General features: G+C 51.1%; 2 protein-coding genes across 16 annotated transcripts in view; one reads left to right on the top strand and one right to left on the bottom strand.

Moving 5' to 3' along the window:
- Sp2 (Sp2 transcription factor) overlaps positions 1-18002 on the top strand; it is a 29240-nt gene extending 11238 nt beyond the window's left edge. For 2 of the 6 annotated variants that reach the window (XM_076543234.1, XM_006971883.4), the window contains 6 exons: positions 7405-7481; positions 8743-9717; positions 13463-13775; positions 15013-15187; positions 15371-15564; positions 16910-18002. In XM_076543234.1, coding sequence (XP_076399349.1) covers positions 7413-7481; positions 8743-9717; positions 13463-13775; positions 15013-15187; positions 15371-15564; positions 16910-17010 — 1827 coding nt within the window. In that variant the 5' untranslated portion in view covers positions 7405-7412 and the 3' untranslated portion in view covers positions 17011-18002. Of the gene's footprint in view, positions 1-3422; positions 3555-7401; positions 7482-8742; positions 9718-13462; positions 13776-15012; positions 15188-15370; positions 15565-16909 lie in introns of those variants that run through there. The other 4 variants (XM_042282710.2, XM_076543235.1, XM_076543232.1 and 1 more) reach the window with 3 other exon arrangements.
- Positions 1820-26061, bottom strand: LOC121831447 (uncharacterized). 10 transcript variants are annotated; one of them, XM_076543236.1, is made up of 7 exons: positions 25926-26061; positions 19032-19135; positions 10330-10655; positions 9764-9898; positions 7123-7802; positions 4522-4755; positions 1820-3865 (listed from the first exon to the last, which is right to left on the bottom strand). In XM_076543236.1, exons 1-3 carry the CDS (start codon positions 25997-25999, stop codon positions 10408-10410), a joined length of 426 nt encoding a protein of 141 aa, XP_076399351.1. In that variant the 5' UTR covers positions 26000-26061; the 3' UTR covers positions 1820-3865; positions 4522-4755; positions 7123-7802; positions 9764-9898; positions 10330-10407. The 10 variants fall into 10 exon arrangements, 1 of the variants encoding a protein (XP_076399351.1); XR_013041892.1 differs by lacking the exons at positions 10330-10655; positions 25926-26061 and adding an exon at positions 25634-25908; XR_013041893.1 differs by lacking the exons at positions 7123-7802; positions 10330-10655.
- Positions 26062-26263: the final 202 nt, after the last annotated feature.

Here is a 26263-nt window from a genome sequence, read left to right as displayed (position 1 = left end):
TAGAAAATAGGTAGAGAAAGAAGAAATACAAGTCCTGGAGTGGAGTCTGGGCGGCCTAACTGCTGAGAAGTTGAAGGAGAGGACCATCAGGGACTTAGAAGTAGCCCGCAAGGTGGGAGGCTGACTGGGAACCATCAAAGAGTGTTTCCAGAAACAAGTTAGCTGTCAGATCCCAAAAGATGGGGGCTCAGGTCTAGGAGTTAGCAATTAGATTCGGTAACATGAGGTCTGGTAGCATTAGCAATTTTGGTAGCATGATGGGGTGGTACAACCTGGTTAGAGCCAAGTTCAGGAATGACTCTTGGGAGTAATTAGGAACAGCAAGTACATCCTTGGCTTAGGATGAGGTTGTTGTTGGATAAATTTGTAGTGAGTTGAAAAGAGTGGAAGTCAAACATGCATTTAATAGACCCAGCCTTCCAAATATCAGAGTGGGGTATAGTTCCATTGGAAGAATGCTGGCCTAGCATGAACGGAGCCCTGGGTTTGCAAACCCGGCGTGATGGCTTGTTGTATGTCTGGTGGGGTTCGTTGGTTCCATGGAAAGAAGGCACAGAGGCACTCTAAGGATGAAAATTTTAGACTTTCCAGTTGCAGGGAGATAAATCTCTCATGGACTAACTCACTGTAGCTTAGCAAAGACCTTTTATTATTATACAGTTCACACCTTTAACAAGTCAGTTCCTATACCAAAACCTCTAAGCCCCCCAAAGGGACAGTGCCAAATGCAAATTCTCAGTTAAAAGATATCCAGTCCTCCACAACCAAGTTCTGCGTGGGCTTTGAACCCCTAGGAAACTCTCAGATAAGACTTCAAACAGAAGGTTCTGGAGACAGGAGGTAGCAATCACAAAAGGCAGGTAGTCAAAGTTAGGTGCTAACACTCCCGGAATCAAAACATCTGCAGAAATCTGCAGGAACTCCTCCAGCTGTGGCCCAGGCCTTTAATCCCAGCACTGGGAAAGCAGAGGCGGGCGGATCTCTGAGTTCTAGGCAGCCTGGCCTACAGAGTGAGTTCCGGGACAGCTAGGGCTACACAGAGAAACCCTGTCTGGAAAACAAAGGTGTGGGGGTGGGGGGACTAGGGCATAGTCAGGCACATCCGTATTAACAGCACTCTAGAGGTGGAGACAGGAGGATCATGAGTTCAAGGTCATCCTTGGCGCCATAGTGAATTTGAACCTGGACTACATGAGTACAACCTGTCTCAAAAAAGAAAGACCTCTTAGGTTTGCTGAGAGTTGGACAAAATCATTTACCACAAATTTTTTTGTTTTTTTTGTTTTTTTTGAGACAGGTTTTCTCTGTGTCGCTTTACCACCACCTCCTGGCACAAAGTTATTTTTTTTAATGAAATGTTGACTACCATGTAACTTATTGAGTACTATACTAAAAGTAGAAAACATAATTATGAGTATGCTTTCATGTACTATATCACGTTGGAAAGTTCAGTTGGAGGCCTACAGGTTAGCTCAGTGCTTGGAGGTGTTTGCCCAGTGCCTGTCATGTCAGGGTTAGTCTGACAACCCGAGTTCAATCCCCAGGACCCACATGATGGCAGGAGAGAACCTCCACATGTTAGTCATGGCAGGTGTGTAGCCATACACAAATGTGCACACGTGTATATAACAATAAAGTATGATTGAAATGTGAAAAAAACGTGTTAAGTTGAACCACAGAAGTAAGGAGCTGTCTGCACACGGTGACTGAGGAGTTTTGTTTGAGAGAAGAGGTGAGGAATCGCAGCTCAGAAAGGAAGTGTAACTTATTGATAACTGTCGAGTGACCATCTCAGGGTCATGCTCAGTTGGGGTCGGAGTGAGGGTGGAGAAGATCTCTGTTCTTCCCTTTGGCCTGTGGCATTAGCATCCTCTCCCCAGAGCTGCTCTGCAGGGCCAGGCATGAGCGGCCTTGTCCTGTGGTGTGGCTGCTGGGTGTTGAGTGGTCCTGGCAGTTTGGACCTGTCACAGCCAAGCTTGCTCCCCCCACCTTTAACAGGCTGACTCGCCGCTTTCCCCGGAGGTCCAGTTTTGTTCTAGAAAACCAGCCGTGGTTCGCTTTTCCCTTTCCAGCTCTGAATTCTTCCAGGCTAGGCAACGGGGAAGCCTGGCCTTGGAAACTGCTTTACTGGCTTCTGGCCCAGTCAGACTGACCAGAATAGCCACCAGAAGGACTGTTTGCACAGAGTGAGATTCCTGCTGGGAGTGCCATAGTAGAAGGCCAAGGAAGCCATAGCTGTGAAGGTTTAAAAAAACAAACCAAAAACCAACAGCCTAGGGTCTGGGTGTGGACTTTGAGCCTCTTCTAGCCTGGGACAGCCTGATAACCAGGGCTCTAGGGTCCTTCCTGTTAGATCATGCTGTCCCAAGCCAGTCTGCCAGAGGAAGACAGACACCCCCTGCCCCGGGATAGAGCTACATTCCCTACCCTGTGGTGAGGCCAGCATTGCCAAGGGTGCCACGGGGAGTGTACTCGGGCACCCAGCAAGGTCATCTGCTTCTAGAGTAAGTGAGAAACAGTCTCTAGAGGTTAAAAACGCCAAAGGGGGAGCCCAGGCCTCAGGCTCCCAGGAAGAGAAAGAATGCAAGAGAGGAGGGAGGGACAGGGAGGAGGGAGGGACAGGGAGGAGGCTCAGTGCTTGGTTCCTCTAAACTTATCCAAAGAGCTTTCGGAAACTGGGAGGGTGTAGCCAGGGGAGTGGCTGCGTAGGATTCTGTTCACAGAGGTAGTCTTCCAGAAGTGTTCTGACTAGGTAAAGGGGGAGAGAGGGCCAGAGGCTGGAAGCTGCCCTGAAGGTTGTGGGTGGGAGTTCAGGCTGAGGGAGGGTGATTGAAGCCAGGACCAGGGCCATGGGACTAGTGAGGAGGAGACTTCTCTGGAGGAGAGGAGTCCCCAGGACCTAGCTCCCCAGCAGGAGGTGGATGTGCAGGGCTCTGCTGTGAGTGGACCTGCCAGAAAGAAGCTACATTCCAAAGATTCCTGTGCTCTTCCCCTCTCCCCAGGAACTGCAGTTGCCCCTGTACGGGACCGGGTCTGGGAGCAGCAGCTGGGTGCAGACCCTGCTTACTGAAGAGCAGGGCCTTGCCCCCATACCTTAGGCTCACGATCGCCTAGCAAAGGACTTGACTTCATCTCAGTCCGGAAAAGGACCCCATGGACAGGCTATACGTGTTACAAGATGGCTGTCAAAGCATTTGCTTGAAATGACAGAAAAGCCCTGAGCAAGGGAAGGGCGGCGGAGATAAGCTCCTGCTTCTTACAGGCAGGCAGGCCTGTGGAGGCTGGGGAGGAGAAAGAAGGAACAAGCCTGGAGGGGACGCTCAGGTTGGGAGTGTCTGGCTGGCCTGATGAAGGCCCATAGGGGGCGGAGCTGGCCCATACCTGGGAGTGTCAACCTCTGCGACACTGTCTGAAGCCCTGTAAGTGGACACTGACCCCCAAGGAAGGGATCCTGGGTGAGGAGGAGGGACCCTTGTTGAAGAATGCCTGCATTTAAGTGGTGGCAAAGGAAGAGGAGCCCACGGGAGTTTACAAGGGGAGGCAACCATCGAGAGGTTTGTTGCTTTAGAAGCCAAGGGGTCTCTGGTGACCTGGGTAGAAGCAGCCCGCCGAGAATGGACTGGACGGAGACGTGGAGGGGACCAAGTTTAGCCGAGGAGGGGGAAGGTGATGGTGAGAGTCTGGAAGCGAGGTTCTTTTCTGTCAGTCTTGGGGTTCTGTTCTGGTCCCTCTGTCACCGGATACTCCTTCCTCCTGCTGCTTTGTCCAGCCCCTCAGGACTTTTCCTTAGGGCTGAGGTGTACTGGTCTATGCTTGCATCATCGATCTCTGCTGACGTCAGCCTAGAGACTTAGGGAAGTTTTAGCTGAAATGAATTAATGACAAAATCCAAATGATATCCCTGAGAGATACGCACTTTTTACTTTCAGAATATTCAGTAAGGGTGTGTAATGTATGGATATAAGGGGATTGCTGCCATCCACGAGGATTTGGCCTCATAACCAAAGTTCAGTCCCTGGAACCTACATGATAGAAAGAACTGATTCCCAACTTGTTCTCGAGCTTTCACGTGTCACTATGCATGTCTGCATGTGAGCAAACACACACAAGATAAATCAATGTGAAAAAGAAGGGATATGCAGCGCTCCCTATTGCCCATATTGCTAAATAAATGTACGCTTCAATGACCAAATATAAGCTGCTGTTAGCGGCCAGTGGTACTGTTAAAATGGTGGATGTGCCCCAGCACTCGGGAGGCAGAGCCAGGCGGATCTCTGTGAGTTCGAGGCCAGCCTGGGCTACCAAGTGAGCTCCAGGAAAGGCGCAAAGCTACACAGAGAAACCCTGTCTCGAAAAACCAAAAAAAAAAAAAAAAAAAAAAAAAAAAAAAATGGTGGATGTGCTGGAGATAGCTCAGGGGTAGAGCATTGCCCCACGTATGTGAGGCCCTGGGCCCAACCCCTAGCACAAAAAGAAAAGTGTGTCCATAGTGGAAGTGGTGTGAAGCAGTTACAGAATTACCTCCACGAGTCCCTCTGTGCCTTCGTCTCCCGCTTAGCAGTGCTTTGAGTAGCATGGAGGGAGAGTTAAGCATTACACATTTTAAACACGAGCTTCCACATTAAATGAGGCTGCGCAGAGAACTACGGTTCCGGGTGTGCCCTCTTCTCCTTCACCACTTTCCTTTCCACACACCAGCTGGAAGTGCTGCTCTCTTCCCTTCTCTTTCTCTTTCCAGAGTAGAAGTCTGTAGTTCTGCAGAGAAATGGTTCTGTTTTGATGGACCAGGTCGCAGCCCAGGGGCCACATAAAGCTCTCGGTGACCATAGGAGAGCACTTACGGTGGTCTTAGACTAAAGAAGTATTTCAGGAGCCTGCTGGGGAGGAGAATGAAACCGAACTGAGATAGTGCAGCCGGGAGCCCGAGCAGCCTACAGCTTACATCAGTAGTAGGCTCTGTTTAACCTCTAACTCAGTGGTTCTCACCCTTCCTCATGCTGCGACCCTTTAATACAGCTGCTCATGCTGTGCTGACCCCCAACCATCAGATTATTTTGTTGCTGCTTCATAACTGTAACTTTGCTATTGTTATGAATCATAATGTGAGTAAATAAATTAAAAAAATAAAAGGGCAAATACCTTGAGGAAAACATGACAGTAAAAAGGCCTGAGAAGCCTTCAGTCCCTGGTCCTGAGCCCCAGCCTGCGTTGGAGATAGCTTGGCTCATACCTCCCCAACCCTTAGCCCCCAAACTGTATTAGCGCCCTGCTGCCTTCATTTCCCTCCTTGCTCACGAAACTGTTAGGAGCATTTCGATGTTAGCGGTGGGTCTCCATCTGGAACCTTTAGCGCACTGAGCTGTGATCGCAGGACTGGGTTTTGCAACTGCATGCTTTTATGTGTGGTCGTTCCTCAGCAGCTGCAATGACTGCAGACATCTGTGTCTGCAGTGGCCTAGGATCTCATGTCCACTTTGCCCAGAGCCGTCCTCTGTCCTTCACAGTTGGCAGCATTGGCAGCCAGCTCATGGACTTGGGGCCTTGTGTTGGCTTCCGACCAGCCAGTGTGGTTCTCCTTTACCCTTTATCTTTTCCCATCTGAGAAGCCTGTTCCCTCAGAGGACTGAAAAAGCAGGAATGGTTGTGTTCTCTCCCTGCCCTCTGTCCTCACTAGATTCCTGACGAGGGCTCAGGGACTGAGCCTTTGTCCCTCGAGTCTTCTAAGCAGTCTTCCCTGTCTGTTCCCTGGAACTTCCTTTCCGAATGTCTGGGTACATGCCGGACTCGGCCCAGCGTGCCTTGCCTTAGTGACTGGGGAACTGTATGATGGCAGGCAGTCTCTCGCCCTACACTCTTGGGACTTCCGTTTTCTTTTCTTTTTGGAAATAGTCTTAGTGTGTAGCCCTTGGCTGGCCTGGAACTCACTGTGTAGACAGACCAGGTTGGCTTCATAGAAATCCACCTGCCTCTGCCTCCCATGTGCTAAGATTAAAGGTGTGCACCACCACACGCAGGCTTTTGTTTACCTTTATTTACTTAAAATTGTATGTATGTGAGGGTTTTCCCTGCACGTACATTTTACACAACATGAGTGTGTACGATGCCCATGGAGGCCAGAAGAGGTCATCATATTCCTTGGAACTGGAGTTACAGAGGATTATGAGCCACAATGTGGGTGCTGGGAACCCTGGGTCTTCTGGAAGAATAGCCAGTGCTCCTAACCACTGAGCCATCTCACCAGCCTCCAATCTTGTTTACCTTTTAAATCAAACTTAAGTGCAAGATAAACATTTCCTTTATTAGTTCCTCCTTTATTGAAAGGAAGTGGCTGGGCCTGGTGGCACACACCTGTAATCCCGGCCTGGGAGAGGCTGAGGAATGAGTTCCAGGCCAATCTGAGATACGGTGTAAGACCCCTGTCTCAAATAAAGTAAAAATAAAATTTAAAAATTACAAGAGGATACAATAGTCCCTTAACACCTACAGGGGATTGGTTCCAGGAGCCCCTGGAGATACCAATCCCATAGATGTTCAAGAGTTTTATATAAAGTGTACAATTTGCATATAAGCTACACACCGTCTATATACTTTAAATCATCTGCGTGTTATGTAGAGTCAGCATTTTTCGGTGCATGGCTGGTTGAATCTGTGGATATAGAACCTGTGGCTATGGAGGCCAACTCTCTAATCATTGTGGGAAAATGAGAAAATACGGTACAATCGAGATATAACTATGTATACACAAAAATAGGCTTTACTCAGTGTTCATTCTTATATGTAGTTCTTAGCTCTGCCTAGTTTATGACTAGGGGTCATATCAGTTGTCCTGTGTAAATTCACTTAAAGGAACTACCAGGTGCCATCTACTGATTCCCGGGCCCCTTGTGTCTTTGTGTGGTCCGAGCATACAGCTTTTAGAAAAGGACAGGTATGCTTGGACCACACAAAGACAAAAGGGGCCAGGGTGCTGCTGGCCAAGCCTTGCCTCCCTCCCTGACGGGTTTGCTTCAGCTGGATTGAGCTGGTAGCTTCAGAGAGTGCAGGACTTGGCTAGAGGCTCCTTTGCCCCTAATGGAGAGAGTCAGAGCCATCGGTGTCCACCAGGGGGTGCTCCAGACTCACCACAGCTAGTCTTGAGACAGACTGCCTTCTTTCTGTCCTGGAGTCTCCCAGTCTTCTTTCTGTCCTGGAGTGTCCCAGCTGTGGGGACAATGTGGTGAAGGCAGGCCTGGCCCAAATAGATTGTGAGCAGAGGAGACGTCGCCCCTGACAGGCACGGGCTGTGATGCTCGAGCTGTTAAACTTCTCAGAGAAACAGCAAGAGAGGCCAAAAGAAAAGCCGGGGCAAGGGGCCTGGGGTCCTCTTCAGGGGTCTTACGTACTGCTCCATCTTCCTCCCAGCAGATCCACAGATGAGCATGGCTGCCACTGCTGCCGTCAGTCCCAGCGACTACCTGCAGCCTGCTGCCGCTACTACCCAGGCAAGTGCGCAGGGGCCAGGGGCCAGAGCCGCGCTGCTGGCTGAAGTGGCTTGTCCACCTCACTCAGGAGCCTGCACTGTCACTGCAAACACCGGGACGGTCCCCTTGTCCTCATTCTCTGAACTAAGACAGCCGCCTGGCTAAGAGCCCGAGGCCAGGGCTGTCAGGAAAGTCCCTGTCGCACAGGCATGTTCCAGGCACCCATGTAGAGCAGGGCATGGCGGTACATGCCTGTAGTCCCAGCTCTGCAGAGGCAGGGACAGAAGGGTCCACTGGGGTCACTGGCCAACTACTCTTGCTCAGCAGATTCAGTGAGAGACCCTGTCGCAAAAAATAAGGTAAGCTGGAGAGATGACTCAGCAGTTAAGAGCACTGGATGCTCTTCCAGAAGACCTGGGTTCAATTCCCAGCGACCACATGGTAGCTCACGACTGTCTGTAACTCCAGTTCCAGAGGATTCGACATCCTCACATAGATGTACATGCAGGCAAAACACCAATGTATGTAAAATAAAATAAATGAATCATTTAAAAATTAAAAAAAGTTAAGGTGAAGGGGCTAGAGAGATGCTCGGTGGTAAAGAGCACTGGCTGCTCTTCCAGAGGACCCAGATTAATTTCTAGAACCCATACGGCAGCTCATAACTCTCCATACTCCAGTCCAAGGGGATCTGACACCCTTCCTGGCCTCTGAGAGCATCAGGCACTTGAGTGGTAGATACACTGACGTACATGTAGGTAAAGCACTCAACACCCAAATAATAAAGAACAAGGTGGAGAGGACTAAGAATCTGAGTAATCCCTGACCTCCACATCCACAGACTCACGAGTACCTACACACCCCTTCACACACATAGATGTGCATGCATGTACATAACACACCAGGACAGAAACAAGCCTGCTGCCCTTGAGAGAGCGGCCCCCTGGGTCCCCTCCCCTCCCCATCCCCCTCCTCTGCCTGCTCTGTGCTAAGTCCACAGAACTCCATCCGAGAGCTGGGCTCTGTCACTGTCCCTGCTAACACTAGCCCAGCCAGGCCAGTGGGGAGACAGCTGTGTCCAGGGCTGCCTCTGGGGCATCTCCTGAGAGGCCTTCCCTGTCTTTTTCCTTCACTCCCTGGAGCAGGAACCACTGCGGGGGTGGGTAGTGGGTGGGTGGGCGGGCGGAGGTGCTGGTGGTGGCCTGCGGGGTGGGAAGAAGATCTCTATGAAGGGTCTAGCCAGTCTCCCCATCTCACTCCTGTCCTCTGCTCATCTTTGCAGGACTCCCAGCCGTCCCCCTTGGCCCTGCTGGCTGCGACATGTAGCAAAATTGGCCCCCCAGCTGTGGAGGCTGCAGTGGCACCTCCTGCGCCCCCCCAGCCCACCCCACGGAAACTGGTCCCCATCAAGCCAGCCCCTCTCCCGCTCAGCCCCAGCAAGAATAGCTTTGGCCTTTTGTCATCTAAAGGAAATATTCTTCAGATTCAGGGCTCCCAGCTGGGTGCCTCCTATCCTGGAGGGCAGTTGGTGTTTGCTATCCAGAACCCCACCGTGATCAACAAAGGGAGCCGGTCAAGTGCAAGTATACAGTACCAAGGGGTCCCTCAGATCCAGGGAAACAGTTCCCAGACCATCCAGGTGCAGCCCAATCTCACCAACCAGATCCAGATCATCCCAGGCACCAACCAAGCCATCATCGCCCCCTCACCCTCCGGCCACAAGCCTGTCCCCATCAAGCCAGCTCCTGTCCAGAAATCAAGTACGACTACCACCACCGCGCAGAGCGGGGCCAACGTGGTGAAGCTGACAGGTGGCGGCGGCAACATGACGCTCACCCTGCCGGTCAACAACCTGGTGAACACCAGTGATGCTGGGACCCCCGCTCAGCTCCTCACCGAGAGCCCCCCCACTCCATTGTCTAAGACTAACAAAAAGGCCAGGAAGAAGAGCCTTCCTGTCTCACAGCCATCAGTGGCTGTGGCCGAGCAAGTGGAGACGGTGCTGATTGAGACCACAGCAGACAACATCATCCAGGCAGGAAACAACCTGCTGATTGTCCAGAGCCCTGGTGGGGGCCAGCCAGCTGTGGTCCAGCAAGTCCAAGTGGTGCCCCCCAAGGCTGAGCAACAGCAGGTGGTGCAGATCCCCCAGCAGGCGCTTCGAGTGGTGCAGGCTGCCTCTGCCACCCTCCCCACCGTTCCCCAGAAGCCCTCCCAGAACTTTCAGATCCAGACAACTGAATCAGCACCAACCCAGGTAGGTACCGCAGGCCCTCTGCCCGGCCTCCCTCTCCTCTGCTCACCCTTTGGCTTGCTTTTGAGACTGAGGCAGATCATCGCCAGATGTGAGGGGAAGTTGGAGTCACCATCATTTGGGGTAGGCAGGAAATGGCTTCTGCCCTGGGGTCTCTTCGGGTCTTAGGCCAAGTAGTTGTGATCTGTAGAAATCAGATGGAACAGGGATATCTAGGCTGTTTTATTCTTTCATTATGGGGTAGCTCTGGGTATAACTAGGGGGTAGATCGGAATAATTTCCATTGTAAGATTAGAACAGTAAGAATGAGAATTCAAGTCAGAACCATAGAATTTGGTATAAAGTAGGAAAGTTCATGAGGAAAAGCTGCTGTCTACTGTTAATGACAAGAAAAATAACAGGCAGGAGCAGCTAGGCTTCTTCCTTTTTTGAGGCAGGGTCTCTCTAGATATCTCAGGTTGGCCTCTACCTCATCAAACTTATAATCCTCCTGCTTCAGCTTCAGTGCTGGGATTACAGTGTGAGCCTGTGAGCCACCGTACTTGCTTCTCTCCACCCGTGCTTATCCTTTTCTTCCCCCCAACCCTGGGAATGGTTCCCTTCTGCTCCGTTCACCTGTGTGAGTGTGTGAGTGGGCGTGAGTGCCAGCGCTTGCCCTCCAGTCTAGATTCCACGTAAGGGAGAAGACGTGTTTCACTTCACAGGAGGCCTCTCCTCCCTGGCTGCCCTCCGACCACACTGCCCGGCCTCTGTTCCGGCCACCCTGGGAAGGGGCTTCCCAGCTGCTGTTTGTGCTGCTGTCAACTCTGGGCTTCCACTTCCCCCTTTGCGGCTGTTCAGCTCTTTTCCTTCGCTGCCAAGCGCCGGCCACTGTGTACTTTTGCAGCCGCCCTGCCCACCACTTTCCAGTCTCTTCTGCTCCTTTCTTGTGTTGCACCGCTCTAAAAGCAGACAGGAGCAGATGACTCAGATACCCTCTCTTGGAGCCTAATGTTGCTGGAGGCAGCCTAGACAGTGAGGAGACTCCAGCAGCCATGGGGCATCCGAGTGCCCCGTTCCCCGGCGTCACTGCTTATGTACAGGGAAATAATGATGAGAAGGAGTGCTCAAAAAAAGTTAAACAATTTAGTTCAGTACAGTGGTTCACACATGTAATCTCAGCATTCAGGAGGCTGAGGCAGGGGAGCGACATGAGTTCAAGTCCAGCCTGGACTACAGTGTGACATTCTGTCTCAAAACACCAAAAAACAAACAAGGACTTAAAACCATAACACCAATTAAGAATTTAGCAGAATTTGTTTTGAAACAGTTTTATGTAGCAGGCTGGCTTTTGAGTTTGCATGCAGCTGATAGTAGTCTTGAACTTCTGACCTTCCTGCCTTCACCTCCTGGGTGCTAGGATTACAGAGGAGTCCACCAGCCTCAATGATTTTAGCAGACTTTAGCAGTGCTCAGCATGGGCTGGAGAGATAGGTTAGTGGTTGAGAGACTGGCTGCTTTTTTCCCCCGAGGACTCAGGTTCGAGTCCCAGCACCCATGTGCTGGCTTACAACCACCTGTAACTCCACTCCCAGAGGATCCAACGACCTCCATCTGCACCAGGCATACACATGATAAACAGACATGCATGTAGGCAAAACACCCACACAATACAATGATAATAATAAAAATCAAACAGTGCTTAGCATCCACTTGGTGCCATCCAAGGGAGAAGAGAGTCCTCTCACCTGACTCTGTATCAGAAACTAGAGAAGAGAATAACAGAAGGTGGGCAGGTTCTCTTTAGTCACTCAGTCAACCTGTTTACTTCCCAAAAGAAAGAACCAAATACAAAACGCTAAGATTTTAAAAAGGGATACATACTAGAAAACCGGGACTGAGACATGACATTTGTGTATTTATTAAGGGATGGCAGGTTTATGTGTTATCAAAAAGTCTTCAGTGATCCAGGAATTAAAAATAACCCCAATTAAAATCACAGCTGATCCAGATGTGGTGGTGCACACCTTTAATCCCAGCACTCAAGAGGCAGAGGCAGGTGGGTCTCTGTTTGAGGCCAGCCTGGTCTACAGAATGAGTTCCAGGACAGCCAAGGCTACACAGAGAAAACAACAACAACACACACACACACACACACGTCACAGCTGAATTTTTTTTTTTACAAAGAAACTTTGTCATAAATTGTCACCATGATCCTCTTCTCACTTCCAAGTGCTTTAATTCTCCCACACGAGCACATTTTCTGTACACACTACAGCGATCTCTCTTGTGAAGTCAGCAGTGAAATGCTGTTGTAATTGGGGGCTCCATTAGGTTTCACTGCGTGTTCTGGTTGGCAATTCTTAAGGACTTGGCCACCTTCCCCCTAGTTGTCGCAGCTCTTTTCATCTGAAACACCTCCTCACACTCAGCTCCGTGGGGCCAGGAATGAAACCCAGGACTGGTGGGTCCTAGGCTCTGCTCTGGAACTACATCCCCAGCTCGCTTGCTTTTTAACTTGACTGTCGTGACCCTGCTGCACTCCAAGGCTGCAGGCTGGTTACTCTGTGGAACATCCTCCGGTTTGTGTTTGTGTGCTGTTTCTTCCCCCGTGGGTGGGTGCAGGCTGTCACGCTTTTGCTCAAGTGTCACAAAGTAGATGTGTGCTCTGTTCTAAGGCAGTGCCAGCTTTCTGTTTGTCCCGTTGCTGGGGATGGTTACAGTGTCAATACCTGACAGATTCCCGAACTTTAATAGTTACTTTTGTGTGTGTGTGGCTGGAGACATCTCCCACCACTGAGTGGGTGAAGCACAGGCTATGCACTCTGGGGACCAGAGTGTGTGTCCCTAGAAGCCACACAAAGCTGGATGCAGTAGCTTGCATCTGCCATGGCAGTGCTCACAGGAGAGAGAGAGATGGGAGGAGACAGGAGAACTACCAGAAGCTCTGTGAGCCAGCCAGCCTGGCATATGCAGCCGTGACCAAGAGGCCCCACCTCCCAGAGGTGGAAGGCAAGGACTCATACCCAAGCTGTCCTGTGACTTCCACAAGTGTGCTTTAGCACACGTGTACCCGTACACACACACACACACACACACACACACACACACACACACACGAGATAAAATTACTTTTCTTTCTCTTTGTATTTCATCAGTATTTTGAAAAGAGACAACATTTTGGGATAAGATGAATATCCTGTTTCTCTTAAAAAATTTTTAGATTATTTTATTTTTTATGTATATGAGTGTTTTGACTGTGTGTATGTCTGGTGCCCAAGGAGGTCAGAAGGGGGCCTCAGATCCTCTAGAACTGGAGTTACAGATGATTGTGAGCTGCCATGTGGATGAGGGGAAACCTGGGTCCTCTGGAAGAGCAGCCGATGCTCCTAGCCACTGAGCCACCCCACCCTCCTTTTTCAAAGATGATTTTGCTATACAGGTTAGGCTGGCCTGGGTGTCACTCTGTAGCCCATACTGGTGGTGTGCTTTTTCTAATTTCCCAGTTTTGAAACTTAACAGTTATCTCTTTCCATGCTAAGCAAAGCAAAGGTTTGGTCATAGGTCAGTAACCAGCTATACCAGGTTAGTGTCCTGTTAAACACTGTCAGTAGTGTCTGAGTTCCTGTTTGGGCTGGTTGGAAGACAGGATGACGGACGGACGGACGGACGGACGGACGGACGGAGGTGTCCCCTTGGACAAGGAGGGCTGTGTGAAGGTGCTGGTGGTGCCATGTCTCTCAGGGCACTCTTCTCTCTGGCCCCTCAGGTTTATATTCGTACACCTTCTGGTGAGGTACAGACAGTCCTCGTCCAGGACAGCCCCCCAGCAACAGCTGCAACCACCTCAACCTCCACCTGTAACAGCCCTGCACCCCGAGCTCCCCATCTGAGTGGTACCAGCAAAAAGCATTCAGCTGCAATTCTCCGAAAAGAGCGACCCCTGCCAAAGATTGCACCTGCCGGGAGCATCATCAGCCTGAACGCCGCACAGCTGGCAGCAGCTGCTCAGGCCATGCAGACCATCAACATCAATGGAGTCCAAGTCCAGGGTGTGCCTGTCACCATCACCAACACCGGCGGTGAGGGAAAGTCCTGCAGCCAGGGTGTCGGCAGCAGGACTTTGTATTCAGCTTGTGGGAATCCTGAGCCAGGCCCCTGGGATTCCCAGTAGCAGCCATGATGAGGTGGATGCTGTCCATCCAAGGTGATGCCCAGTGTTTGCCTGGTCCGCTCCAGCCTCAGGGCACGCACATGTATATCTTCACACCTGATCCTTACAGTGGTATTGTGAGATAATAATTCACATGTCCACATACGGTAACTTCAGATGTTGAATAATGATGGGAGAAAATAGATTGTGTTTAAGTAATATATAAACTCAGATTAATTTGGATGGTCACCTGTCCAGGTCAGGTGACTGTGCCATACCATGTAAAGGAAGTGAAGGAATGATTCCCTTTTTTTTGGTGTGTGTGGGCTGTACATTTCGAGATGGGGTTTCTCTGTGTAGCTCTGGCTATCCTGGAACTCACTCTGTAGACCAGGCTGGCCTTGAACTCCAAGATCCATCAGCCTCTGCCTCTTAAGTGCTAGGTTCAAAGGCTTGTGCCACCACTGCCCAGCTAAGGAAGACTTGTTAAAGAGAAAGGCTGGTGTTGAGGTTGAGCCGCAGAGAAGGGTGTCCTGGACAGCAGGACCAGTTTGTACTGCACATGAGTTCAGTGATGGTGCATGCTGTGAATGAGTCTTGAAAATTAGAGGGAGAGGGACAGGAGACATGGCTCTGTGGTTCAGAGTACTGGCTGCTCTTCCAGAGCCTGGGTTCAATTCCTAGCATCCACATGGTGGCTCATAATAGTCTATAACTAGTCCCATAGCATCTGGTGCCCTCTTCTGGTATATAGATATACATGCATACAAAACACCTCTCTATATAAAATATGGAAATAAATCTTTAAAAAAATAGGGGAGAGGGAGAGCTGAAGCTCCTTGCAGAAGCAGTTTTCATCCTGCACCTGGGAATAAGGCAGCTTTCAAGGTAGTGAGAGTTCATGGCTCTCTTCCTCCCTAATGCATTTTTATGCATTTGGTTTGTCCAATTTTAGGGGACACCAAGAGGGAGGACAAGGTAGCCTAGAGTGATTTCCCATGAATAAAAGTTCTTGGGAGAGTTTCCTGCCAGTATCTCAGAGAGACCTCTGGCTCTCACTCCTCTCCGAGTATCAGCTGCCATGACTCATCCTTAACCTGTGCCGGAGGGAGAGGAGGTCTGGCCTGGGCTTTCTTTCCTGAACCACGTCCTTCTCTTCTTCACAGGCCAGCAGCAGCTGACAGTGCAGAACGTTTCTGGAAACAACCTGACCATTAGTGGGCTGAGCCCCACGCAGATCCAGCTGCAGATGGAGCAGGCCCTCGCAGGAGAGGCCCAGCCCGGGGAGAAGAGGCGGCGCATGGCCTGCACGTGTCCCAACTGCAAGGACGGGGAGAAGAGGTAAGGCACGGCAGGGCAGACCCGCAGCCTGGCAGATGCCCTGCTCCACGGCTGCTCCGGGACAGTGGCAGCTGCCAACTCCTGCCTTCCACCTCTCCTGAGCTCTGACCGACCTCCACGGCCTCTGTCCATTCTCTCCCTTCTTCCCATTTCCTTTCCCTACTCTGAACCCAACCCCCGCAGGTCTGGGGAGCAGGGCAAGAAGAAGCACGTGTGCCACATCCCCGACTGCGGCAAGACCTTCCGGAAGACGTCCTTGCTTCGGGCCCATGTCCGCCTACACACCGGCGAGCGACCCTTTGTCTGCAACTGGTTCTTCTGTGGAAAGAGGTTCACGCGGAGCGATGAGCTCCAGCGACATGCTCGAACCCACACAGGTCAGTTCCCCCACGCCCTTCAGCTGGCCTTGAGCGCCATCACTGCTGGTGCAGGAGCTCTGCAGCCATGCAGGTCACCCCACGAGTTGTTGCCCGTCCAGCGGCAGGTGCTGCACTACACAGCAGTGACAACCTCTTGTCACTTCTGCAGAGCTGGTTACCAAGCACTGAGCTGGCCAACTGTCGTCCTATCAGTAGAGAGGTGGAGGCAGGAGGATGAGAGCCAGCCTGGGTAACCCGAGAGATTGTGTCACAAGTAAAAATAAACCAGAAACACCCAGCGAGCACTGGGGAGGTTTGCCAGGTACTGTGTTTTACAGTTTCAGATAACTTCAGTTAGTCCCAGTCAGCCTCGGAGAGGCTTGGAGGAGCGACTCCTGGTAGACAAGCTGGGTTCCAACCCAAACCCACTTTTTTGTTTGTTTTGTTTTGTTTTGGAGATGGGTTCTGGAGATGTACCAGTTTGTCTTAGGGCTCGGCCTTCTGTGCTTGAAGTACAGGTGGGAATCTTCGTGGACTAAAGCACCTGGCTTGCCAACCCTCTTTGTTTTTTTGGTTGTGGGGCGGGGATGATGACAAGATTCTGCTTGGTGATCCAGGCTGCCCTTGAACTTACAGCGGTCTTGCCTCAGCCTTCCAAGTGTTGGGATTATAGGTGTGAATCACCACATCTAGCTCTTTTTTTTCCTTAAAGACAGGATTTTGTTGTGTAGCCTAGGTTTACGTTAAACTCATGGCACCCCTCTTGTCTCCTAACTGCTGGGATCACAGGCTTGTTCCAACATTCCTGCAGGCTGCCCTGAAAGCAGCCTTGGTATCAGGGTCGCTATCACAGGTCTGTGCTTTAATGTACTAAGGAATACAGGCCAAACTATAGGAAAGGGTCCTAAAGTTGTCCTGGGCATGCCCAGTGTCCACAGGGTACAGTGCCGATACTGCTGTAGTGAAGAATGATGCCCTGAGGAGGTAGGGGATATGTGACCCCAAGTTACAGCTTCCGGCTAGATCATACCTCGTCAGAGGCAGGAGTGCAGATACCCTGACAGCGTGGTCCAGGGTGTCCTCCTGTGAGGAGGGGGTGTTGATCAAAGTTTGAAGTCCAAGGCCCACAGCCCAGAATGAACCAGGTGCACAGAGGCTCCAGGACAAGGGACAAGGACCCGACTGGAGCCGGGTAGGTTAGAAGGGACGGCTGGGGCAGAGAGGTGGGGTCAGTAGACAGCCGTGCCTTGTGAGCGGGATATGCACGTGGCTTTTCCAGGGGCTCTCGCGTGTGCTTCTCCTTGTGGGACTGTGGCGGTGTCTGTACGTAGGCTCTTTGCTAACAGTTCTTTCCTCTTCCCAGGCGACAAGCGCTTTGAGTGTGCCCAGTGTCAGAAGCGCTTCATGAGGAGTGACCACCTCACCAAGCATTACAAGACCCACCTTGTCACGAAGAACTTGTAAGGCCAACTGAGGCAGGAGGCCCTGAAGATGGAATCCCCCATCTGACTGGCCTGGGTCGATGGTGGACGGTGCCCACAGCTGCCCTGGGCGGCCCTCACCCCACTCCTGGTCTGTGGCTGTGTCCCCACAGGGAGGGGCTCTTCTCCTTCCAAAGGCCTTTCCCTTCTCAGCATGAGCTCCTGGCCCGCCCAGGCTATGCACACTGGCCATGCCCAATGAGACGTTCTAAACCAGGACGCGTGGGGACCCTTATTTCCAAAGGAAAAACATGCATTTCACTCCGTCGAGGAGCAAAGTGAGCCCCCGTCCCAACCCATCCCCTGCCCCGACACTGCCGGAGTCCCATTGTGCCATGCCCCCCAATCCTGTGCCTCCTTGTCCCCCTCAATTACCTCCTCCCCTAGGCGCTAGGGACACCCCGGGACCCGGGACCCTGTACCCAGCCTCCCACGGGCACCCCCCTCTGCGGAGGCTGGGGAGGCTGCCTCCACTCCACTGCCCAGCCCTGCCCCGGCTCTCCTGCAGACATTCCAACTTCCTACTCGACAGGCCAGATGCCGGCGGACTGGCCCTCCCACTCCTTCTCTCTGGAGAACGTTGCCTTATACTCAGACTTCAGATAATGAACACTGTGTATGTGTGTGCTTTAAAGACATTTTATTTAATTGCTCCCTTCTTCCTTTCTTGACTAGCCGCCTCCCCCTCGCCTGCGTTCAGTTCAGGGTTTTGGGGGGCAATGCTGAGCATAGGAGTTTTTTTCTCACTAACACTTCTTTTCTAAATGACACAACATTTCAGCTCTGATCTGGACTCCCATGAGAACACCTTCCATTCTGACCCCTCCACGTCCTCTCATCTCATCACCCTACCCGCCCCCGCTCTATTGTGTACAGTGTATATTGTATAATAGACAATTGTGTCTACGACATGTTTTAAAAAACATATTGCTTGTTATTTTTGAGGCTTTTAAATTAAACAAAAATCCAACTTTATTTTTCGTTGTAACTGCTTGAGGATGTTTTATTAATTAAGTGACAGATTTGTTATCCTTTATTAACGATGTATTTTGTTGGTCAGTGCTGGGCTGACAAAAATTTTTCTTGCTAATAAATTTAGTTGCCCGAGGCAAAGTCTGCTCTTGGCAGTTGGGCTCCTTCTGTCCCTTTATTACTTCAGAGGTCTCACAGAGGGGACTCCTGAGGAAGGAGCCACGTGCTCTCAACTTACCCTCCTGGCCCAAAGGAGAGGCGTGCTCAGAGCACCTCTGGGGACCTCCGGAGTCCGGAGACCAACGCAGATGTCTCTGTGTTTTCCTTCCATTGCCCAGTCTTGCCTCAGTCACAGAGACAACTAGGAAGGACCTCCTGAGCTGGCAGACCAACTACTCTATGCCCCAGCCCTGGAGGAAGGCCTTTGCCTCCCAGTGCCTAAGAAGCTAGCAGAGGAGTTAAGAACCTTGGCAGCAGTGGCACACACCTTTAATCCCAGCACTTGGGAGGCAGAGCCAGGTGGATCTCTATGAGTTCGAGGCCAGCCTCGGCTGCAGAGCGAGATCCAGGAAAGGCGCAAAGCTACACGGAGAAACCATCTCACAAAACAAAACAGAAAAAGAACCTTGTCTTACAAGATTGGGTTTGCACAAAACATCGTTCCCATGGAGCGAGAGTTCTGCCCACAGTGGAGGACCAAGCAGGTTCTTCCGGGTCAGCAGCTAGAGGCCCAGCTTTTCCTGCAAGAGCACCCTGGCTAGCCTTGGGTTCTGTTTCTCTTCTGTCCCCTCACCCAGCCCCTCAGAGAGAACAGCTGGTTGGCCGTGTCTCTGGGTTTCAGTGGGGCTGCAGATCTGAAATTGTGTTGGGGACTTTTTCATCTTGACAGAACTACAGAGAAGTCAGGGGTTGGGATTTATTCAGATTTAAAACTGGAGTTAGTGTATAAGCCTCGGGGGCCTGAAGGGTAGCAGCCAGGCTGGAGGAAGAGGCCAGTCTGCCTCAGTAGAAAACTGGATACTTTGTACTTACCCTCCGACCAGCTAGGACTGCAGCTCTGCGAAGTGCCCAGAAGTCTCCCTTTGTCGCCTCCACTAGCCAACAGCTTTTTCCCAGAGCCAGTCAACTCCACATACCTGAAAAATAAAAAGCCACGGGTCTCAGGTGGATCTGGGCTCTCTGCTCCCCCACCCACACCCCAGACAGCGTTTCTCTTTGTGCTGGGATTAAGTTCCCGAGTGCTGGGATTAAAGGCGTGTGCCACCGCTGCCCAGCGGGCTCTCTGCCCTTAATCGCTTCTCTGTCGGCAAAGAGTGACCCTTGCTGCCTATTCTCAAGCCTTTTGGGCATTATTAGACCAATAGCTGGATCAACCCTGGTACAGAAGCCTCATTAGCCCATCGGCCTGCATCTCAGTGTAGCCCTGGCGGCTGGGGAAGGAATCCTGGGTTCTGAATTGCTGTGTTCTGAATCCTGGGTAGTGCAAAGGGGAGCATTAACCAACTGACCTCTTTCTACCACACACTGCCGCAGGCACAAGGCTTACCTGGGGGCCGACTCCAAGGCCTGTACTTTATGCTGAGCTGACGCCGTGGCCCCCTTTGTGAACAAAATGGTGCCAAGCCCCAGCTAGAAGGAGCAGGCAGGCATATGGGAGTTCCTTTCTTGGGGAGACATGCAGATATACAGGCTGTGACATTCTACCCATGCCTCTTGCGGGATGCCTGGGATGTTTTGTTGGTTCAAGATTTATTATTTTAAATTATGTGTAGGTATGTGTGTGTCTGCATATGGTCATGTGTACATGAGGGCATGTGCACTTAGAGGCCAGAGGCATCGGATCCCCTGGAGCTTGAGGTACTGACAAGTTGGGAGCCTGGGAACTGAATCCATGTCCTCTGGAAGAGCAGCAAGTGCTCCAAACCCCTGGGCCACCTCTCCAGCCCCTGGATGCCTGAGTTTTACAAGGTGGAGAATATGTTCTACCTAGCATTGATGAAATCAAGGAATAGAAAGACTCCTACCTGGGAAGATGGATGAGTGGGTAAAGTGTTTGCTGTGTAAGCATAAGGACCTGAGTTCGATCCCACATAAAAACCAGCCTGGGAGGGCTGAAGAAATGGCTCAGTGGTTAAGAGCACTGGCTGCTCTTCCAAAGGACCCAGGTTCAATTCCCAGCACCCACATAGCAGCTTACAACTGTCTGTAACTCCAGTTCCAGAGGACCCGACACCCTCATACAGACATACAAAGCAAGACATTAAAGCACATAAATTAAAAATAAATCATTAAAAAGGCCAGTCCTGGTGGTATGTTTGTTACCCCAGTCCTGGGGGGCAGAGATAGGCAGATCCAAGAGAGAGAACCTGTCTCAAAAAATCAAGGTGGAGATCTCCTAAGTAAAACCATCCAAAGGTGACCCCTGGCCTGTGTATGTTTGCGCTTGTGCAAGCACATGAGTGTACACACACACACACACACACACACACACACACACACACACACACACACCAAAAGTTCAGTTGCAAATGGGCCCTGCATCTGAGAGCTGCATCTGTTGTACCTACTCTTCCCTGAGCAAGAGACCTCCATACTTGAAGGGGCTCTTCTTTTCTTTCTTCCTTTCTTCCTTTCTTTCTTTCTTCCTTACTTCCTTCCTTCCTCCCTCCCTCCCTCCCTCCCTCCCTCCCTCCCTCCCTCTCTCTCTCTCTCTCTCTCTCTCTCTCTCTCTCTCTCTCTCTCTCTCTCTCATTTGTTTTTCAAGACAGGGTTTCTCTGTGTCGCTTTGGAGCCTGTCCTGGAACTCACTCTGTAGCCTAGGCTGACCTCAAACTCACAGAGATCTGCCTGCCTCTGCCTCCTGAGTGCTGGGATTAAAAGCGTGCGTGCGCCGCCGCCGCCGCCGCCGCCGCCCAGCTTAAAGGGGCTCTTGATGACTAGGTTCAAGCCACACCCAGAGGTTTAAGGGGGCCCCTACAACCAATGGCTGTTCCTTTGCCGGGTTCCTTTCTCAGGTCATCTTACCAAAGCTCTCCCTGGAGTCCTGCCTCTGCCCCTCACAGTCAACACTGCAGCTCTTTAGTAGCCCAGACACCAGGATTACCTCCTGGAGAAGCAGCAGGAAAGACCTACTTCCTGAGGGCAAGCCCAAGCAATGTTCCACTTTGTTTTTGTTTCTTTTGGGCTTTCTGAGACCATCTTAGACAGCACTCAAGGGGGTCCTGAACTCAAGACCCTCCAACCTCAGCCTCCTGAGTGTGGGGATTCCAGGCATGAGCCACCACACACAGGGGATTTTGTTTTGCTTTTTTTTCTTCTCCTTTTTTATTTATTTTTATTTTTCAAGACAGGGTTTCTCTGTGTAACAGCCCTAGCTCTCCTGGAACTAGCTCTGTAGCCCAGGCTGGCCTTGAACTCATAGAGATCCTTCTGCTACCTCTGTGGTGCATGCCTTTAATGCCAGCACTCGGAGGCAGAGCCAGGCGGATCGCTGTGAGTTCAAGGCCAGCCTGGTCTACAGAACAAGATCCAGGAGGCACCAAAACTACAGAGACAAAAAGGGCCTATGATACCACTGTTGAGCTTCTTTTTTAAAACATTTATTTATTTTTATTTTATGTGCATAAGTGTTTTGTCTGCATACATATATCTGTAGCACATGTATGCAGTGCCCACAAAAGCCCGAAGAGGGCCCGGCGGCGGCGGTGGTGGCACACGCCTTTAATTCCAGCACTTGGGAGGCAGAGCCAGGCGGATCGCTGTGAGTTCGAGGCCAGCCTGGGCTACCAAGTGAGCTCCAGGAAAGGCGCACAAAACTACGCAGAGAAACCCTGTCTTGAAAAACCAAAAAACAAACAAACAAACAAACAAAAAAACCGGAAGAGGGCGTTGGCTCCCCTGGAACTGGAGTTCCGGACGGTGAGAGCCACCAGGTAGGTGCTGGGAACCTACACCCTGGTTCTATGCAAGGAGCAGCCACTGCTCTCCAGCACCTATTTTTTTTTTTTTTTTTTAATTAGCAAACCTTCCTTCCGACTGTCCCATCTACTTTACAGTTATCTTCTTAGGGCCTTTGTGTATTAGCTACTATTCTTGTCACTGTGAAAATTACCTGAGCTTAAGGGAGGATTAATTTTGGCTCAGGATTTGAGGGAATAGAGTGTGGTCGGGAGGCCAGGGTGGTTGGGTGTGTGGGACGCTGGTCATGCTGAATCTATATTTAGGAAGCAGAACGAGATGAACCTCAGTGCTCAGCTGGTTTCCCTTCCCCACTTTTAGTCAGTCGAGGACCCCAGCCCAGGATGAGTCTTCGTCAGCTCCGCCTCTCTGGGAACATGATTCTTGACCTAGCCAAGTTAGCAAAGGTTGACTACCACCCTTACCAACGGTGATCAAACACGTCACTTACAGCATCCTACCTCTATAATATAAGACGCATCTAATCCATCTCTAGAAGTCTCCGAAGTCTTAACAGTTCTCACAGAGGTCAATGCAGTCCCTCCAGAAGCTCAGGAAACCTCTTTCATTGTGAGCCTCTTCTGAGGGCCACAGGAATATATCATAAGAACTCAGCTGGTTATGGCAAAGTCACTACCTGGAGGGATCAGGGAATTCCTCCAGAGGAAGCCAAATCCCAAGGAGTTTTTGGTGTTACTTGGCTTGTTATATATCAGCTGTCTTCTGTTATGAAAATCATGTGTGCCTTCATAGTTTTCCCAATTGACTTTTCCCTAAGAAGGGCTAACAGTGTGGACTGATCACTCTGGATATACACATTCCAGGTATTTGGAGAACAGCCTCAGGAAAGGTTTCTTCCTTAGCCACTTTCAAGGACTAGCAGTAATAACAGTCCACATGCAAGTCTCCTGATTTAAGGTAAATTCCACAAGGGGACACCGCCTAGGTCAGGTGGACGTTCAGTAATAGCTTTACACAATTTAGCTTGGACCCTCCTTTCTTACAGCCTCACTAACTTTATAGACCGCTAACTCCTTACCTAACCACTTCTAGGAATATTTAGATAACCTTCTGTGCTGACAGCTATGCTCAGCCAGAACCCCAGTTCAAGCCTCCCCGTAATTATCATCATTGGCAGCATCTGGCCGGGTCCATCCCCAGATGGAGGAAAGTACCTTATCAGAGATACCTCTGTACTCTCTAAGAACAGACTTAAGCATCCGGGCTACCAGTTTGAGAAGGCCTGGCGGATGTGCCAATTAAGCTTAACTTCCTCCTTTCCCAAACCTTACCTCTAGTTCCAGATCTCCCTTTAACTATCACCAGAGGCATCTAGCTGTACACAGGTTGCCTAGGGACTGAACACACCTCCCCCCACCCTGCAGAAATATGGCAGAGAGCTTGGACAGATAGGAGCCACAGGAAAAAAGAAGGCAGTTTTATTTTCTCCCATTGACCTAGCACCTCATAGATTTTTAGGAGAAAAGCACAACACAGGCCTGTTTGGTAACTTCAAGACAAAGGGAAAACATAGAAAAGGAATCAACAGTAAACTTCTTAGATGATGGCCAAGGAAGGGAGAGGCCATCAAACCCGGCGATTTTTCCCCATCTCCTCTGGTGTGCATTTGTTTTTATGGAGCCGGCAATGGAATCCGGAGCCTGGTGCATGAGAGACCAGTGCTCTGCCACTGAGCTGCATCCCTAACCCTAAATGAAGACTTTCTTTCCTTTATTCTCTCTTTTTCCCCCTTGGTTTTTTGAGACAGGATTTCTCTGTGTAGCTCTGGCTGTCCCGGAACTTACTCTGTAGCCCAGGCTGGTCTTGAACTCACAGAGATCTTCTTGCCTCGGCCTCCCAGAATGCTGGGATTAAAGGTGTGTGCCACCACCGCCCGGCTGGAAATCTTTCTTTTGAGACAAATTCTTGCTAAGCCCCTCAGGCTGGCCTCAAACTCATGATCCTCCTGCCTCAGCCTCCCAGGTAGCTGGCTCCCAGGCACATTCCATCACACCTGCCCCTCTCAAAGTGGTCTCAAACAAACAAAAATACCCACCCCAAAATTAGGCTCTTGGTTTCACAATGTTGTAAGATAAAAAATTAGAACCAATGGATCTAAAAGGTGGCCTTCACTACCTTCACAGTAGGTCTTCAGCCAGGAGCCCAAGTCTCTGCCAGCTCATCTCTCCGGTTTCTCACTCTCCGCATGGCTCCAAGGTCCCAGGTGCATCTGCTGTTGCCGGCCACCTCCCCTCTTCCTGAACTGTTCCACTGCCAATGTGGCAAATACTCCTTAAGACAAATCTACTGTCGGCTCCCTTGATGAGGCCTTTCTGGACCGACTGTCCCCTGTGGTTCTGTTTTCCTTTGCCTAACCGAAACAGGTTAACCACCCAAGATTCTCTCTGGCTCGTAGATCTGCCGCTGTGAACAGCAACCATGTTATTGCCTTCACTTCAGTATTGTAAGACCTGCTGGCTCAATGCCCGGTCCAAAGGCAGTCTTCAGCAAACGTTTATCGAACAGATAGGATGCAAAAATGCACATCTCAAGATCTCAAGGTACTTTTCCCTTTCCTTTTTTTTTTTTTCTTCTTTTTTTAAAGGCAGGGGTCACTATGTAGCGGAATTGGATCTCAGGATCCTTTCACCTCAGTCTCCCAAGTGCTGGAGTCACAGGTGTGTGGCACCATATCCAGCTGGTGCTCTTGTCTTTGAAGTCTTGGTACCTATGAGACCCCAGCTCCAATGTAACAGTAGCCCGGAGTGGAAGCTGATAAAGAACATGAATGACTACGTGGGACACCTGCAAGGGCCGGAAAACTGTCTCCATCACGTTCATGGGAGAAAACAAGATTGGCACCGAACCTTCCAGCCGGCGAACAACCCATAGACCCATACGGTTAAGGTTCGTCTTTTTTTTTTTTTTTTTTTTGGAGACAGGGTTTTATGGGAGTCCAGGCTAGCCTCACACCTGCTACGTAGCTAAAGCTGGCCTTAACAAGTGCTGAGATGACCTTTAGGCATGCACCACTAATGCCCAGCAAGCTTCGTCTTGATCTGTGTAGCAGACTCCATTGGCTCAAGCTATGACCACACGATGACAGGTCCCCACTGCAGACGCTAGACAGGCCAAGAAGTTCCCCTACCTGGCACAGTCCTAGGTGCCTGACTGCTCTTGTGGCCCCCGTTCCAGAGGCTGGCAGACACCAGGGCTATAGTCATCTCTACCACATCTGCTTCTCAGCCCTACATCCACAGCCTGACATCATTTTGCGGGGACCCGTCCCCCTGTATCCTCGGCTGGCTATTGCTGGCATTGACTAAGAACAATGCCTCCCCCCTACTTAGGAAGGAAAAAAAAATGTGAAAAGGGGGTAATAACCATGATGCAAGAGGCCTGGGAGAGGGACAACCTTCCATCCGTTAGAGCAGTGGCTAGTAAAACTCCACTGCCCAGGGATAGGATGCTCTGAGCCCAGCCCACCCCTTGGGAAAACGAGGTAGGAGTGGACTCCAAGTCATGAGCGAAGGCCATTCTGGTCTGGGGTACTTGGTCCCAATTTCCCCTCTTCTTTCTATTCAGCTGCCTCCCTTCTCACCGAAGAGTCTCCCCCCATGACCTCAGGGCATCTTCCCAGCCCCCAGGGTCCCACCCATCCTCAGGGCCCTCAGCACCTGTGGTGTGTGGTCCACAAGCCGTTTCCACCCGTCCTGCTGCTCTCAAGACACAATCTTCAGCCAGCCTAACCCCTCTTTCTCTGCGTCTTCATCACCTTGCTTCCGAGTCCGGGCCCCAATGCCATGTTTCCTTCCACCGTCTACCAACCTCCGCTGCCAGGAGGTTGCTTCCTGCTCTATGCTCTTCTTCAGGAGCCCTGCCACTTCCTGCAGACCACTCCTCCCCAGCTCCCGGGACTTCGCCCTGCCCCCTGCCTCGGCTGCAGCGGTCCCTATACCTTTAACAAACCTCCACGTGCGTGCTAACGGCGGTGACAGCATTTCCTCGTCTCTGCGCCTCCCGTCCCTGGAGGCGCAGCCCATTGGCTGCTGGCTTCCTCTGTGCTCGTTCGAATTGGTCTCGCTTCAGGAAACTCAAACCAATGAGCTCTCCGCGTCGGTCTCCCCGCTCCGATCCTGGACAGCTATTGGCTGTCCTGGCCCCTGGGCTCCGAGAATTTAGGACTTGTGAGCTTGCCTGGGCCACTAGCAAATTCTTCCCAGGCTAGACACCCAGGCTGAGCAATTGGTTCCGAACCCAGAGGAACCCAGGGCCAGGCGACGCCGGGTCACGTGGCTGGCTGCCTA

This window comes from Peromyscus maniculatus, chromosome 8, assembly GCF_049852395.1.
Source record: "Peromyscus maniculatus bairdii isolate BWxNUB_F1_BW_parent chromosome 8, HU_Pman_BW_mat_3.1, whole genome shotgun sequence".
Lineage (NCBI taxonomy): Eukaryota > Metazoa > Chordata > Mammalia > Rodentia > Cricetidae > Peromyscus > Peromyscus maniculatus.
This window is presented reverse-complemented; position numbering and strand designations above follow the sequence as displayed.